At 54.3% G+C, this 16,658-nt stretch overlaps 3 protein-coding genes across 3 annotated transcripts; all 3 read left to right on the top strand.

Moving 5' to 3' along the window:
- Nucleotides 1-6,669: 6,669 nt before the first annotated feature.
- CORC01_08828 (uncharacterized protein) lies at nt 6,670-8,502 on the top strand (the record flags this gene model as incomplete). The annotated part of the gene is made up of 1 exon (XM_022620458.1): nt 6,670-8,502. The coding sequence occupies one exon, from the start codon at nt 6,670-6,672 to the stop codon at nt 8,500-8,502; it is 1,833 nt and encodes a 610-aa protein (XP_022472992.1).
- Nucleotides 8,503-12,336: 3,834 nt separating this feature from the next.
- CORC01_08829 (IMP-specific 5'-nucleotidase) lies at nt 12,337-13,758 on the top strand (the record flags this gene model as incomplete). Its single annotated transcript, XM_022620459.1, has 2 exons — nt 12,337-12,547; nt 12,638-13,758. 2 exons carry the CDS (start codon nt 12,337-12,339, stop codon nt 13,756-13,758), a joined length of 1,332 nt encoding a protein of 443 aa, XP_022472993.1.
- Nucleotides 13,759-14,507: 749 nt separating this feature from the next.
- CORC01_08830 (cytochrome P450) lies at nt 14,508-14,804 on the top strand (the record flags this gene model as incomplete). Its single annotated transcript, XM_022620460.1, has 1 exon — nt 14,508-14,804. One exon carries the CDS (start codon nt 14,508-14,510, stop codon nt 14,802-14,804), a length of 297 nt encoding a protein of 98 aa, XP_022472994.1.
- Between the last annotated feature and the right edge of the window lie 1,854 nt (nt 14,805-16,658).

Below are 16,658 nucleotides of genomic sequence, written 5' to 3' on the forward strand. Positions count from 1 at the left end.
GGTGAAGCAAAAGACCAGTCCACTCTCTTCCTCTCACCTCTTCACCCCACTTCTTCTGCTCTTGGCCTGGAAGCTGTCGCAATTTGAGCCGCAGCAGCAGCTGAAACCCAGCATCAAATCTGTGCATGGGCCAAGGTTTCCAGCCACGTCGTTTGGCGCTGCGTTAGTGCCGTACGATATGCAATATCAAAGGTCACAATTTCTGGCGGTCTCTGCGAGTGCACTGGAGTCCTTCAAGGTTGGGTTGCAGAATAGTGTTTAAAAACTCATCAAGCCAGATAGATATCCACTGATAAAAAGGAGCATCACTCGCAGTATTCTTTCTCTCTCAGCAGGTAGTCGTGACGTCAAACCGGCCACTTGACGGCGGTATTCTGAAAAGCAAGTGACCAAGACCACTCTTGTGGCCAGCCGACGAATGACATTTACGCCGAGCAAGCAAGTAGAACAGGCTCCCCAAGACGAGACGAGCAGGGCTTGACAAGCCTGGGCTGAATTGCGCTGTACGGATAGCAAGAAAAAAATTTCCCTCTAGTCTCACCGAGTATGACGCAAGCGGACCATGGGGCTTCGACACCAGTAGTCCTGACTCCTGAGCGCCAGGACACGACGGCGCTGCGGGAGATGTTCTAGGTGAGCTCTAGAAGGGACCACATCTCGCGGATCCTCTTCGATTAGATCAGTCTCTGGCAGGGCAAATGTGGGACACGAAATCCCACCGGAGTGAGGTGAAAAGGGCCGACAGACTGCCGTGGTTGCCGAGGCGTCCTGCCTCCTGCGTTCCGGAGACAGAGACACAGAGATAAGCGCCGGCGACGGTTCGGGGCCCAGAAGTCGGGGTTAAACGCCCGGAGGCGTTCCGTGACGAAGACCGGGAACCATCGGACTTAACGAGTCAGGATGCCGCCGGTGAGGCAACTGTGATGACATGCTGGTTCCATAGCCAGCCCTGATTGCTCTCTTCAAGGTGAAGGTTTTCGCTTTGGCGACGAATGTTTCTGTCGCCCCGCGCCACTTGTTCTTGAACAATTCGTCCAAGACGTGGCTGGTGAGGAGGCCGAGGCGAGGCTCAAAAGCTTGGGTCATAAAGTCGGCCAGTGACCAAGGACGGAGTTTGATCAAGTAAGCATCTTGAAAACTAAGCCTCAGGGCAAAGAATGGCAATATGCTGAAAGGGTTAGGGACGATCGAGGCGTCACGCAGCCGGGAGACTGCGCTAGAATTAGGTTGATGCTTGAAACCGGAGGCAGGTACACCGATGTCCGCAGAACGACTTGACTAGAAAGAGCTCCTGCTACAAAAATTGTGATGTGGCGTGGCTGGCTTGGTGTATTCGGTAGTAGACTGTAATGGTGGTGGGCATGAATACGGTGGATCGTGTAATTCGGAAAAGGCCCGATCGATTGAGCGAGGGAAAATGTTCCAAGAGACGCATCCATTGGCCGGTCAGCGATGGCCCTGTACAGGAACCTGACCGAGAACAAGCTCCCGACCGTCAAAGGGCTTACACCGCCCCAAATCGTCTCAGGAGTTAAGCCCGGCTGGCTGAGAGGCGCGGGAAATAGCTGACAGCGCCAACAAACCGTGTGGTTTCTGCGCTCCGATCCATATCCGGCGGTGTTGACGGGCGGTAGTCGTGGCAGGCGCGGGATGCAAATTCAGGCACGAGACAGAGGGCTGGCCAACGTGGCGGTTGGGTGTCACCGATGTTGGGACCTGCAGCCGTCATGGGTTGTGGGTTTCTTTCAGATTATCTGGAACGAAACGTGAGATGGTATAAACCTGTTACTGTTGGGAGGATCCGTCAACGGGCCATCACACGGTAACCAGCGATGCAGGGCGTGGATTAGACGGCAGAGGTGCCATTCCCGCTCCCGTTCCCGTTCCCGCTGCAGTCCGTTTCGTCACCAGTCTCAAGCAAGCGATCCGGCTTCAAGTGCACCACCTTGGGGCCGCGAAATCTCAGAATGGATTTCCCATGTGTGATTGGTCGTTTGACGGCTCGTGTGAGTCATGGTACGAGAGCTGAATGGAAGCCGCGAGCAGAAGGGTTTCTAAGTCTTTTCCTTGCAGCTTGTATCGGCTGCGTGTTGTCATGATTGCTGCCACTCTCCGCTATACTGGTACGTAGTACTGTATAGCTCTCGCAACTGCATTGCCAACTCAGCAATATCGGTCTTGTATGCCACGAACTGTAATCTCTCGCCCCGGACGAGCCTGGTCAGGACTGGATCGCCTGTCGTTTCCTCGCATCTCCAGGATATGAACAACATTGTCTAGATTCCGGGTTGTGTCGTCTTGGCCTTGGGCGAGGAGGCTGACGAGCCTGGACCCCCGGGGCCTTTGAGTGAAACTGAGGGTGTCGCCCAGTGCTGCGTGCGTGGCTCCAGTTCCCTTTGTGGCGGCCAGGCAAGGCCGGCACGGCCGGGTAGACGGGGAAGAGAGCCCGCGGTGTTCGGCATGGGACTAGCGAGTTTCTGTATCCCTAAGAATTGTCTAGCCAGGACCACATTAGGATTAGCCCTGGAGGAGCTGGGGACCTGGAGTCAGCACAGGGCGAGAACGTCAATAGCAATGGAGGCGGGTTGTGACTGTGGCTCAGGTACTCTAAGGTGCCTGGTGACTGTGGGAGAGATGGCGGGATATGCGAATCCTGGCAATCCTTGGCTGGAATAGTGAGGCATGGAGAAGCTGTTCTCCCAGGAAGAGAGAATCCACCTTGGAAGATGTCATATCAGTCAGAAGTTGCTCTCGGAGTCTGTTACTCCCTCCGTTCAGTGGCAGTCTTGGAAGATTGATGGGCAGGCGGGTGCGGCCCTCACCCCCTCAGCGGGCAAATCGAATAAGGCCGATCCAATAGGAAGCGATCCAATGATTGCAAACCGAAAAGACGGGTCGGCATCTTAACGCCCTGGACTAACGTCTCGACTGGACAGCAAGGTATGTAAGGCACGTACCTTTATTTCCTGGCAGAGACCCAAAGAGCGACAGTAGTAGCACCAGCATCGGTTCCACGTCCCTGGCGCGATGCTCTGCCAGGCAGGGCAGACTCCTCATAGGTCAGAATCTCCGGACATGTACTTCCTCCATCCCTTCTGTTCTCGAGGTAGGTATCTTTGTGGCCTCGATGGGCGTCGAGCTACTACCGGAGGATCAGGTAGGTACATGTGTCCATGCTGGGCCGGCGACCACCTGCTGTCAAACAGTGCAGGTAGATGGGCAGTAGATCAGGGCAGCTCCCGTTCAAGCGTTTCGAGCTAAGCTAAGGTACCTAGCCAGGAAAGCATAGGGCAACAAGGTACGTACTCTGAATGGGCGCATTGTAATCGTAGCAAGGGAAAGACTCAAAGCAGACAAACGTTCGCCGGTCCCTTTTCACGTGTCAAGAAGGGGGGACGAGGATGGGAGAGCAAGGACAGTGTTGATGCGCCCGTTTCCACTACCGGAACCCTTTGCCTTTTTGTTCTTTGTACTTCAATCTGAAGCATGGCTCCGGCGCAACGTGGACATGGACTGGAAAGGAGGGCGACAGTCAGTCGAATCATCAGTCAAACCTCGCGGCCCGAAGCCGTCCCCCTCCGATTGGAACTTAAACAACAGCTTGATCCAATGCAAGCTGTCTGGAAAGCTCCCCCTGCATCCTGTGCTGAGCTGAGTTTGGGACGACAGCAACGACAACGTGTACTCGTATGTGTGGTGTTGTGTCCCGGAACATTGGTACCTGAGCGGAGCGCCCTGCGTGGACTCGTAGAGGATGTCACATGTCCCCAACGCACCTTTGACCATCTACCATCAAAAGCCACCAGATCGTGGCACCTGATATCGTGGCACCTGGCCCAAGAGTCCTTATCTTTGGTTTAGCATGAGGTATGAGTGTATGCGACGAGGAATTCCAGACAGCAGTCAACTAAGGTAGGTGCTGGTCAAAACATGCCCATGGATAAGGTAAACAGCCCGGCTCGGACGAGTGACTTTGTCAATCCGTTTCTGGCGAAAGTCACCTACCGTTTGAGGCTTTGAAGCTTTAGGCAACTGAGATGCGATAGATGAAACGAGCTTGGGATGTTTGGCAGGTAGGCAGGCGTTACCTTGCGCGTTCGAATGTCCTGAGGCATACAGGCACACGCACACACGCACACGCACATACTGCTGTCGTCTTTCCTTATCTCCCGTCCCTTCCAGCAGGCGCCAGTACAACAACATACTTTTTGGAGTTCCATTGCAAAGCAAGGCAGGTACGGAATGCCCTTGGACGTCCAGAAAGGCAGGGGTTGATTGGGTAAACTGTAATGGGTGTGGAGGACCCTGAGATGGGCAAGGTGCTCCCCGACTCGGAACACGTGTAAAGGTACCTCGAGGAACTGGCCATCAGGAACCAGGAGTCGCTAACACGTCCAAAGGGTAAAAAGAGGTTGCGATTTGGTGTGCTAGAGTGTAACTGCTCGGGTTGTCCCATTCAGCCTGTTCTCTTCCTCCCTTCCTCCCTTCCAAGCTCAGGCCGGCCTGAACTTTGGATCCGGGATACTTCCAGAGTCCAGAGTCAAATCCGTCGGCACAACTCACATCTCTTCCATTGTCTCCTTCCCTTTGATGGCCATGTGATTCCTGTCTTGATCAGGACCAATCCCTTTTTGTTACCTTTGAATTTCCCGCCTTTCCCTTGAGACGGGTGCTTACAACCAACCGTTCCCGGTTACTCCATCTTCCCCTCGACTCTCTCTAATTCGCTCTTTTCCTATTGGCACTCCCACATTACTGAACCGACAACCCGATTTTGTGCGTGTGTGTGTGTGTGTGTTTGTGTGTCTCACCTTCCTTCTTCTCGTCGACCTATCTAGAGCTTGTCTAGAACATTAGCCCAAGTCCTTCTTCTCTCCTCCCCCGCCAGAGTCCCAGACCAAGGAGACATTGCCACCAATTGCAACGACCCTTCCCATCGCGTTGGCGCGCCTTCCCCCAACTTTGCCTGCATCCCGTCCTCGTTGCCGTCCCCCTGTCAGATGGTCATTCGCCCTCCTGCACTCTGAGCTGTCAAATCTCGTCTGCTGTGCCGACGGACAAATTCAGACACAGCGCCTCCTATACCGCATCGGGGCTGTCGAGCTTCAGGGTCCAGCTGAAAAGGAACAGCCGCAGGCCGCAGGAACAGGGGCATTCGGCTTCGAGGCAATCACTTCCGTTTGGCGACGGCTGCGCATCCCGCGGCTTGCTTCCAACTCACACGCACTCTCACGGTTGACAGGTAGACCTACGGATACAGCTTCCATTGATATTCGTTAGGCTCAAGGACAACCGCCCCAAGACAACCATACGAGGCTCAAAGGACCCCCAGACGCAGTTCGTACTTATCCAGTTCCAGCTGCTTCCGCCGCCCCCAAACCAACCCGACCCTTGATCTGCTTGCCGATACCCACCCACCCACAGACACACCCCTTCTCCCGGCTGATCGAGTGTCACGAGAGCGACAGACACTGGAGACGGATAGAATAAAAGGCGGATCGGGCATGGGAGGTACCGCTGGCGCCGCCCTACCGAAGCAATTGAATTGCTGAATTTCCCCATTATTGACTGCGATCCCCCCCAGTCGCCCAAAACCCACAGTTCCACACCCAAGGCAGGCCAGTCCAGCCCAACCTCTGCAAGTCTACAACAACAGACTACCGACGAATACAGTATTCGTACCCTGCAATACGGTGCGGGACGGAGTACCGATTACCCTCACCTCACTTCCTCATCCAACCAAGAATCCGCCCTTGAACCGGTCACTGGTTGGTACGGATACCTCGCCCACCCGCTAGACAACCTCCGAAATTCACCTCTGTTCGGCTGACCACCAAGTACCTTGCCCAAGATTCCCTTTTTCGTCGCCCCGGTCACCTCTTGCTCCCGTTGTCGTTGTGCTTCTCCGCTGCGGTGCACCTGAGGTACTCGTACACATAGGAAACGGGAAACCCGCAACTCTCATCCCATTTTACAATAACCACCCCATCGCCGCCCTTTCTGCCCACCATCTTCCGTCCTCAGTCCTCTATCCTCTCCCTAGCGACTCCCAAGCTCCCAACAAGGAAACAACTTTCATGCGTCGGGCTGGCCATGCCGTGATCTGGATTGCGATTTCGACTCACCACCAAGCCTCTCCCTCGACACACTGCTGGACGCTATTGCACCGGTACCTAGCATACGAAACGTCAAAGTAAACACACACTTCCACATACGAACTCACCAACGGCACCAGTGGAGCACTCGTCCCTGATTCACTCCAGGAACGGACGACTCTCCGCCACCAAACTAAACCACCCACCCTACGCGCGAATCTTCGCATCTCGACATTCTGCCCAGGGCGGAAACTCGACCAATCGATTGCTAGGTAAATTTCTATTCGGCCTCGCTGTTTGGCATGCCTCGCTGTGGAATTCACCATCCCCCAAGAATATCCCACGGTTGAGGTGTCCCAAGACCAAGGCACAAAGAGGCGCCCGCACCAAGAGAGCAATTGCGCTAACAAGCCATCCAACAGCTTTTGCGTCATCCCTCCTGCGCACACTGCAACTGCGCATCAGTCACTCCCTGCCGGCAACCCCCACAAGATTCCATCCTACCACCGGTGTCGATGCTCCTTTTCTGGGTCTCAACCGCCGACTACCTCCTTCTTTCCCAAAAGTCTTGATCATGCTCGCCTCCGACTCTTTTCTGCCATCGGCCTTTACCGACCACGATCCCAACATGCCGCCCTCTGCTGTCATCTCTCCACTGTCCCTCAATCGAATGGCAAGCTCTTGTTACTTCGACAACAGATCGACAACGAGTACCAATGGCAACTCTCTTTACTCTCACCAATCATCCGGCGCTGTGCGCTATCCGCCTCAAACGCAAAGCTTTCTTTCACCCAATTTACCACCTTACGGCATGAACGGCATCAACGGGATCAGCGAGACGATTTCCAGCGATCAAGGACCAAAAGCCGTTTCGCCGACCCATTTCGAGCTATTCAACGGCCACAACCCATCCGCATTTGCGTCGACGGCCAGAGTGGCTCCGAACGGCATGCCTCACCCAAGATCAGTCTCCGCCGATGCAGCCTCAGCTCCTGCGTCTGCACAAATCATTCGGCGGCTCGCCCAGCAAAATGCGCGGATTCGGGAGGCCTGGGAAGCCGAGCGCAAGTACATGGAAGCAAACCGTGAACGTGTCGAGGAAGTCTACAAGGAGGAGCGCATGATTATGGAAGACGAGCGTCTTGCATGGGAGGCCGAGAAGAACAACATGACGGAGCAGATCCGCCGCCTCAAAGAGCAAGTTGCAGTGGTCGACAACGACAAGATTCGGCTGCAAGGTGCGCTGCAAAGAGCCGAGCTAGAGAAGGCGGGCAAAGTCGCTGGCGTCACTGTTGCACTTCCAGGAACAGGAACGCGAGGTGGGGCCGACGGCTCCACTGAACTTTCTTTCTCAGGATTCTCCCCCTCGAACGGCATTGGAGAGCGGAGGCCAACTAATGGCTCTGCCTCAGCCTCCGTTTCGCCAGCCCAGATCCGACCTCACTTTATTAGTCCTGGCAGTTCCCGGATTTCTCCCTACAGGCAACTAGAGTCTTCGCCATTCATCCCACTCAACCCCAACATGCAGCCTACAACCGCCGATCCCGTCGACTTCCTCGGCTCCCCAAGGGACGAGGAGCCCGTCCCCATCGTCGACATTCAAATCATCAACCCTAAGCTCGAGGGTGTCCCGCTCAAGGCACCCGCCATTCAGAAGAGCACTTTTATCGACTCTGGCATGACCCCCCCGGAAAACTCGAAGTGCTCTTCCAGGGCCGTTTCCCCGCCGACAGAGTCTGGGAAGTCTAGACGCAGTCCGACTCAGGAACACACTCTCGAGGTACTCGCCGCTCCCGAACCGGCCAGACTCGTCATGCACGCCGGCCATACCCCCAGCCATTCTCTCTCCGTTCTGGGAACAGCTCCTGGCACAGAAGTCGCGACAGTCGCCGACGGTAGTGGAGGGTCTACGCCGACCCTGGCTCCGACCGACATGAGCTCGAATCCGGCAACGCTGTATGATGTAAGGGCCAGAGGGGACTCATCCGATCTTCTGGAAGACGCTCACGGCGGTATCGATGAGCCCCTACCTACATTGGAGGCGGCAGACGACGTTGGTTTGAAAGGCCCCCTGATGGTTCGTAACATCCCTGCTCATGACGAAATCTTCTTCAAGCGTTTGTCCGAAAAGCTCGAAGACGTGAGCAGCGGCGCCGACGCCGTCCCAACCTGCATGAAGGTGCCAACCCCAGAACTTGTCGAAGAGCCTTTGGCGGCGAAAGAGAACCTGTACGCAGCGAAGATGGATGCAGATGCCGCTAGCGACAAGGGCTCAATCAGCGATAGGGCCTCTTCCGCCGACAGAGACGACATGTCTGAGTCTCAGAGAAAGCTCGAGGAAATCGATGTTCCTCTCAAACTCAAGCAGAGCACCAACTTTGGAGCCCCCTTGGGCGCCATGTTCTAAGTCTCAACGAATGATCTAACGACACTCTTCCTCGCAGGCGCTTAGTCCTCCTTATCACTACAGCCGAAACCCGCGCATAGACTTTTCATAATCTCCGACCCCATTCTGCACATACAATCCGCGTCTCTGTACAAAGTTGTGGACTTTCTACACTCACTTGGCTTTAGTTTTTCACAATAGACCGGCCCCTACACCTCTTTCCTATGTATATTCCCACATGGTGGGCGGCTTGCTTTTCAAATCCCCGGCGACAGACAAGATGGACGGGGTCCTTCAGTGCTCCGCGGAGCAGCATCACTCGATTTTTTTATGGACGGATTTCACGGTGTTAACACAAAAATGCACAATACCCCCCCGGAGGATTGGAATTCCTTCTCACGAATTGGCTTGGTTGTTTTTCAAATGGATAAGGTTTCGATGGAGGCTCATACGCCTAGGTGTGGGTGGAAGGAACAGTAGGGGCAATCGACGCAATAGGCGTGATGGATGAGAGGCAAAGGGGGCTTACTCCTCTGGCCAAAACATCTTCAAATTGACAATGCAGCAACTTGACGGACGACCGGTGCGCGGTGTCTGGAGGTTTAGTGCAAGGAGCAATGTATAGACATAGCTAACCAAAGAAGAAGCATTGCTACCTCGGTCTTGGACCGTTAGTTGTCAAAGTACACATCCATTGTCCATTTGTTGACTTTATGACCTGTGACTGCTGGGTACTGTTCATCCAAAATTATCCTCGTCGCTATGGCCGGCGGATGCATTGCCAGTAGACGCTTGAGAACTGGGTACGACGTCTGCGACATGGTAATATCCAGGAAAGCGGAAGTCCGGGCTGAACTAGCTGTTCTGATTCATTACGAGTCGGTTTTGAAAATTGTTTTTGTTGAATACCAGACGAAACCCGAGTTTCTTCAGCAAGGCACGCATGACAACACCGTCAAACCCCCCCTACTAGAAAGCAGCTGGCCAAGTTGAACGCGAAGTTGAGGAGATAACTGCGACATGGACTGGCATAGGCTTTCAACGTTGACACCAGACCCTTGGAAGAACAAGATGTATTCGCCATCCTCCTGTTTCCGAAGGCGTGGGTGGGTGCTCGTGTCGTCTCGTCAGATGCAGGTTTACTCGACGCCCAGCGAGAGAGCCTCCCAATGGGAAGATTTGAAAGTAAGCTGGGTATGAACTGCGAGTAAATCGTTGTTTGGGCATTGGGCGTTTTGATAGTTCGGGGTCTTGACTTGGCTCGAGGGGGTCATTTCTATACTACACTGAGAAAGGCAAAGGTCTCGCGGGGCTTGTTTACCGGAAGATGAATTGGGGTTGCGGGAGACCAACGACGTGGCTGTCTTTGCGCAGCACGAAATGTACAAGCTCTCGGTAATTGAGAGTTGGGGAAATTGACGTGAAGAGCAGTATCTCGCATCCCGACCTGGTTTGTATGTGCTCTGTCTGCCCTTTGTTAGTTTGACTTGTAGAAAGTTCACTCGGGGCGCTTGGTATCTCCAAGGAGTAGCTTGCAGGGACTCTCAGCTTGTTATAAATAGATCTGAATTAAAAAGCAGCTGTAACGTGCTATTTATATACTGCTACTTCCAAGTCATTCTGAAGAGGGAAAAACTGTACTTTCACAGCTGGCTCCTTGATGTTGAACTGCTGCTGTTTTCATTCCGTGAGGAGAGGTCCGTTACAAGGGTAATCTCAACAGGTTTCTCAAGCCGCGGGCAGCCCAAAAAATACGTAGAAAAAACTGTTATGATGTCAGACAGTCAGTCACAGTATAAATATCAAAGAGATTAAAAATTGATGAGAAAAGACAAAAGTTACAGGACCGACCGCGGTTCGAACGCGGGGCCTAGAGATAATTGCGTGAAACTGCAATCTCTCGCTCTACCACTGAGCTATCGATCCTACTCAAGTGATAAGGAATTTGAAACATTTCAGCCCCTAACAATCGCTATGCTGATCCAGCCCCACAGTGTCGTCGCCCATATTGAGTCACTTCGGCCAAGGTACTTGAGGTAGGTACTTTCTGGAGGACATGAAAATATGCAAGGATGTCATCATGTTTTCGTCCGGGAGAGTTGTTCTGGAAGGCAGAATATTCGTCGAGTCTCCCCGAGGTTCTCTGGAGATCCTTTCATTGACGCTATGCAAAGGTACATTCCCCCGGTGTCGTGTCAGAGACGCGGGACTGCCAAGTCAATCACAACCGCGGTAATCCAATCAACCAAAGACTCTCGATGGCGACTGCCCGCTGTCAGTGCTTCGATGTCCGACTTAATTCTCCTGCTAGTGATTGAAACACCACTTTTGCATTCTTTTTAATTAGATTTGTCGGTATCAATCTCGACTTTGCGGTTCAGCTCGAGTCTCGAGCGCCCTGTGAGACGATCTACACCATACCGCTTACACCTCTCTCAGCTTCTGTCTATCAGTGTGATTGAGGAACCTCATGTGCCGTATTTGCAGAGAGCTGTGGCAATGATCAAACCAAGTGGCTGGTGCAACTGCAAGTGCAATTGGTCTATCTATATGCGGGAGCTGAGTACTAGCAACGACAGAAATGGGAGCAGGTGTATTTCGACGAGTCATCGGCAACTATGATATCTACTAGGAAAGGTGTCGAGGTTGAAGCAACTCAGCTGAGCAGACGGCATACGAGCCAGGTATCAAGGTTGGGGGAATCCATAAGTGACTCAGCCACTCGTTGTAGGTATAGTTTCTTCCCGCTGGAGTTAGAGTCATTCATACGAAGCCGATGAAGCACACCTCAGCCTCATAATCTCCCTCATCCACAAAACTGCAGCTCTTTACCTACTCTTAGGTAAATGTCAACTGCAACAGTCACAAAGCGAATACACTACGATGCGGGGTCACAGCGATTGGTTTTACCATGTCCCCAATCCCCCCCCCCCCCCCCCCCCCCCCCCCCCCCCCCCCCCCCCCCCCCCCCCCGCCCCCCCCCCCCCCCCCCCCCGCCGCCCCCCCCCCCCCCCCCCCTCCCCCCCCCCCCCCCCCCCCCCCCCCCCCCCCCCCCCCCTTAGTGAACCTGACTGCGCCGCCGGCCGGGTAGCGGCGGCCTCCGGTAGATGTTAGCGTTGCAGCGCACCCCTGGCATTGGTGCATTCCGCCTGCGACAGGTGCAGCTCTCCCCCGAATCTGGACCGCCGACCCTGCACCTCAGACTCCTCAGTTGGGGAAAGGGATCCACAACTCCAGGGCGGTGGAATTCAACATCACTTCGTTACTCACCACGAACTCTAACTACATTCCTTCTTACAACCTCTTTCTCTCCTTCTTGGTACTGCTCTATCCTGCTACGAGATACATCTCGTATAGGTTCTTTCATCTCATAAACTCATACACTTGATACCAGACTAGAAGATAGGGACACAAGCTCGGGAACCTATCCAGAGAGCTGTCACCCCTCCTCGCCCCACCATCCTCACCCTCACTCTCAACCTTGAATTCGATCTCGAAACTAGCCCATCATGACGACGAGATACAGAGTAGAGTGTAAGCAAATTACCTTCTCATCCATCCGCTGGGACGAATATGTGAACTAATGCTCGTACAGACGCTCTTAAGACCCACAGACGAGACCAATTCATAGGTACGGCAGCATCCGCGAAGCTCATGGAGTCTCCTGACAAGTGTCTAGAGAACCCCGAGTTATAGCTTCATCAACAGCTGGCCTCTCAGTCAAAGGAAAAATGACAGAGCGAATATGATCAGCGATCTGGCCGGCAGCGAAGTCGCTGTCCCGAGGGCCCCCTCCCCCCAAAAAATGATAGAAAAAAACGCACACATTGTCTGCCCCTGCTGCTCTGGCCTCCCATGGAACCCGGCTCCCCTCATCCAGCAACCTGCTTACAGTTCTCATCTCTAGAATGGATCAAAGGTCTCCTGGCAGTTCCATTCGTCCTCTACTCTCAGCCGACTGGGGTCTTTGACACGCGAGCGACGAGCATAGCCCGCATGGCAGAGGAATCCCACCGCCGCTACGCCGAAATTTTTCGCGACGTCGAGCACATGATTGACGACCACAGTAAGCTTCGTCCCCAGTCTCAATTCACTTATTCTATCATATCTCATCCACACGCTGCAATTCACGTGAACCGAATTAACACACCTGAAGTAACCCGCCAAGACGAAGACCTCCCCTCAAAACTGAAAATGCTCGTTCCCTCCGCGGGGCCCTTCTTCACCCGCCTCCCCCTCGAGGCCGCTTTCACTCACATGGACGCCAAACGCCTCATATCCTCCCGCCGCTACGTGTCACCCTCCTTCAACGACGTACGCCTCATCCTCAACGCCGCCCAGATCCTCGCCGTCACCAATCCCTCCAACGTCGTCCCGCTCCAGCTCGCCACCTTTGACGGAGACGTCACCCTGTATGACGACGGCGAGAGTCTGCTCCCGACCAGCCCTCTCATCCCCCGCCTCCTCGGTCTCCTCCGCCGCGACATTAAGATCGGCATCGTCACCGCCGCGGGCTACACCACATCGGATCGCTACTACGAGCGCCTTCACGGTCTCCTCGACGCCATCGCCGCCTCCGACGACCTCACCCCATCCCAGAAGGAGTCCATCGTCATCATGGGCGGCGAGGCGAACTACCTCTTTGAGTACTCCCCCGAATCTCCTCACCTCCTGGCCTCCGTCCCCAAGGAGCGCTGGCTCACCCCGGAAATGGCCGCTTGGTCCGACGCCGACATCGCCGCCCTCCTCGACGTCGCAGAGGGTGCCCTGCTCGAGTGCATCAGGACGCTCAACCTCCCCGCCACGCTCCTCCGAAAGGACCGCGCCGTCGGCATCATCGCGACGGACCCCTCCATCCGCATCCCCCGCGAGTCCCTCGAGGAAACCGTCCTCGTCGTCCAAAAGATCCTCGAGCTCTCCGCCCTCGGGTCCCCCGCGCAAGCAGCGGGGCACAGCACCACGATCACGACCTCCCCTGACGGAAAGAAGACGTCTTCCCGCCCCCGCGTCCCCTTTTGCGCCTTCAACGGTGGCCGCGACGTCTTTGTCGACATTGGCGACAAGTCGTGGGGCGTGACCGTCTGCCAGCGCTGGTTCGCCGCCAAGGCGGGTCGCGCCGAGAGCCCCATCGCGGGCGAGAACACCCTGCACATTGGCGACCAGTTCCTCAGCGCGGGTAGCAATGACTTCAAGGCCCGGAGCGTGGGGACCACGGCCTGGATCGCTAGCCCGGGGGAGACGGGGGAGCTTCTGGACGATTTGATTGCGCGGATTTGAGAAAACAGGGGCTTCTTTCTATGCCTTTGACTTGGAAAAAGGATGGGTTGATGGCGATGTTGGGGGAGAGAGTGTAATGGGTGAGAAGAAGGGAGGGAGAGAATTCCCGAATGTGTGCCGATGTACGTTCCCCCTCGCGAGGAGCGTACCAGCAACCCCGGACTCCACGAAGCCTCGAAGTTATGCAAATAATGGCCGTGAGAAGGCTCTGTTTTTCGAGCTCGAGAGAAGCTTTCGTCGCTGTCGGGGAACGGGATGAAACGGATTGACCTACCTACCGCAAGAGAAGGGGAATGGCAGTGGGCCGTTGACACGGGACTACCTGGACAATGTTCTTCATTGGGGGCATCATCATCCTCATTAAGCTGGAGATTTGGAGGGGTCAGTTAACCCGCTGCGTCTGTTGATAGGGTAGCAACTGTTTGATGTGGTTTTGACTTTGGTCATAAGGGCGTCGAAGGTGGGTAACTGGGAAGGATCGGGGGGTAGGTGATGCCATATGCATATCATAAGCTGAAATAAAGATTAAGTTTAATATCATCCTTCTCTTTGATGGACGGATCAGATTGGTTTCACTCACGAGAGGAGACGGACTCACTCGTAGTAGTGATTCAAAGACACGTTAGCTGTAAGTTTTGAAGAAGTGACGCTCGGCCAACTTGGAATACCAAGATACACCGGAACCAAAAATTTGAGGAGACAAGCCGGCCCAAACCCAGTCGCAAAGCGTTGGTTTCGGAACTTTTCTCATGTTCGTGGAACTTAACGAGAGGGGTTCGCTTGCCAATAGAACCGGGGACTCTTTCGCGCCTGGAGCTCGTAGAACGGCCGTCGCGCAGCAGCCCATCATCAAGGAGAACATCGACACCCTCTTTGAGAAGCTGCGAAACGCATCGCAGGACGATACGGAAACGGTCAACGTCGAAAAGTGGTTCAATGTTACCGAGTTTGATGTCATTGGCAATTTGGCTTTTGGGGAACCCTTTGGATATCTCGAGGACAGCACGTATCACCCCTGGGTCCACGTCATCTTTAAGAGAATCTAGAACATGGCCATTTTGACGCCTCTCAAGGAGCTAATGAATAAGTATGCTCAGGTTCGGGAGCTATCGAGGGAGACGTGCAAAACCTGCCGTACCTCTTGGCCATTCTGGACGAGAGCCTGGAAATATTCCCGTCGGTGGCTGGTCCCAGCCCACGTGCCATTGGTGAAGGGGGCGACACGATTCTGGGCGAGCATATTCCTCAAGAAGTAATGGACTCCCCTAGTTTATGGTTATGCAACCCTTTCTCTGTCGATCCCCGCAACTGTATCGGAATGAAGGCAGTACTCCTCCAAACGATTTCCTTGCTTCAGACGTGGGTTTGTTGCTAGTAGAGATCATGCTGACAGATGACTGCGTAGTCTCGCTTATGCCGAGATTAGACTGATTTTGGCCAGGCTGATCTGGAATTTCGACATTCGCCCAGCTGTGCACACCCCGTAATACTACGCTGAGACCAATGTCTACATTCTACGGGAGAGTGGTGGTCTGGATGTCTACCTGACACCTCGAGTATGAGAGGATGACGTTTACAGAGTGCTCCGCGATGCTATGCCGAGATGGCAGCAACCTGGGAGGGGAGATACAAGTCGTGAAGGCAGCAAGACCACATTCCATATGTCTCGCCTCATGGACTGTCAGCCATCCATTGGGATGCGAGGGCCTCGTTGAGAGAACAAGTCCGCATGTCTTGTTCGAACACTGCTGAACAGCACCGTTGTCAACCGGAGGCAGCCAGTGAGCAGTTCAATTGACGCGCCAAAACAATGAGCGTTTGGAGAACGCAACTGGAGGCGCTTCAAGAAAATGAATGGTAGACGATGAAACCTGTCCAGCCGTCCTTCCTCCGTCATGCATCCCACGACAATGGGAAGAGCAATTAGAGGCCCAAGGCAGGCAGACAATTCATGTTCCACTTGCCGTCAGTAGAAGCTCCTTCTCCGGAGTTCATCCGGACTCATCTCCGCTGCGCGTAGGGTAAGCAGTGCCAAGCAGCAGCTTCGTCTGTGCACTTCCATTGGTTCATCTGTGGCCTTCTCCAAATTTCTGCAAGCACCACCCTTGCATGTGGACCGAGGATTTTTGGCCTCAGCCCCCCAAAAATCCACTACTCCTGGGGACCTATATAACCTCGACCCCCTCCTCACCTTTGCTCTGTATCTCTTTTCCCTTCTTCATACTTACCTTCATGGGCGGTCTGGGGATCAAGAAATCCGGACCGCAGAGAGGGATGCCTGCATTGCACATCGCGGAGTAGACCTTTCTCGATTGTCCTTCGGGGCCATCGCTGTGGCAATTTTTGATTTTCACCGCACATGGTTCTCCTACATTTTCATTGTGTCCATACGCTGCGTGCGATGGCTCGAAGAAGATGTGCACCTCCCACGGTACCAGGAAAGTGCCACCTTGATGGCCAGGCGAGCAGGCTGCTATCCCCTATAGGCCCCTCCAACTCTGTTCCTGTCACCAGCACAGCAGGCGCCCCTCTAGGTCGGGGGGTCAGGTCAAGCTGTGACGTGGTGGAGGTGTTTAAGGTCCTACGCCAACAGCCTACTCGACGACAGGCTATGAGTTCGAGTTCGATTCCCAGCAAGTGCACCAGAGATGTAGCTCCCACCGGGGGGTGAACTCTTTTGTCGTTTTGGTCAATTTTAGTTATGCCCTTTTTTGAAGTTTTTGGTGATGCTTATTTTGGTGTTTTGACGCCTAGTCATTGGTGTTTTGAGACGGACGGAATGTGCATACAACTACAAACCAACGTCACCACCAATAGCCAAGCAGGGGTTGGATCGTTGCGCGCTATGTCAAGAGTATTTAGATGCATGCACGAGAGGGTCTCACAGAGCAACGTAAATG

The sequence above is a fragment of the Colletotrichum orchidophilum genome, assembly GCF_001831195.1.
Source record: "Colletotrichum orchidophilum strain IMI 309357 chromosome Unknown Scaffold_77.1, whole genome shotgun sequence".
NCBI classification, from domain to species: Eukaryota; Fungi; Ascomycota; class Sordariomycetes; order Glomerellales; family Glomerellaceae; genus Colletotrichum; species Colletotrichum orchidophilum.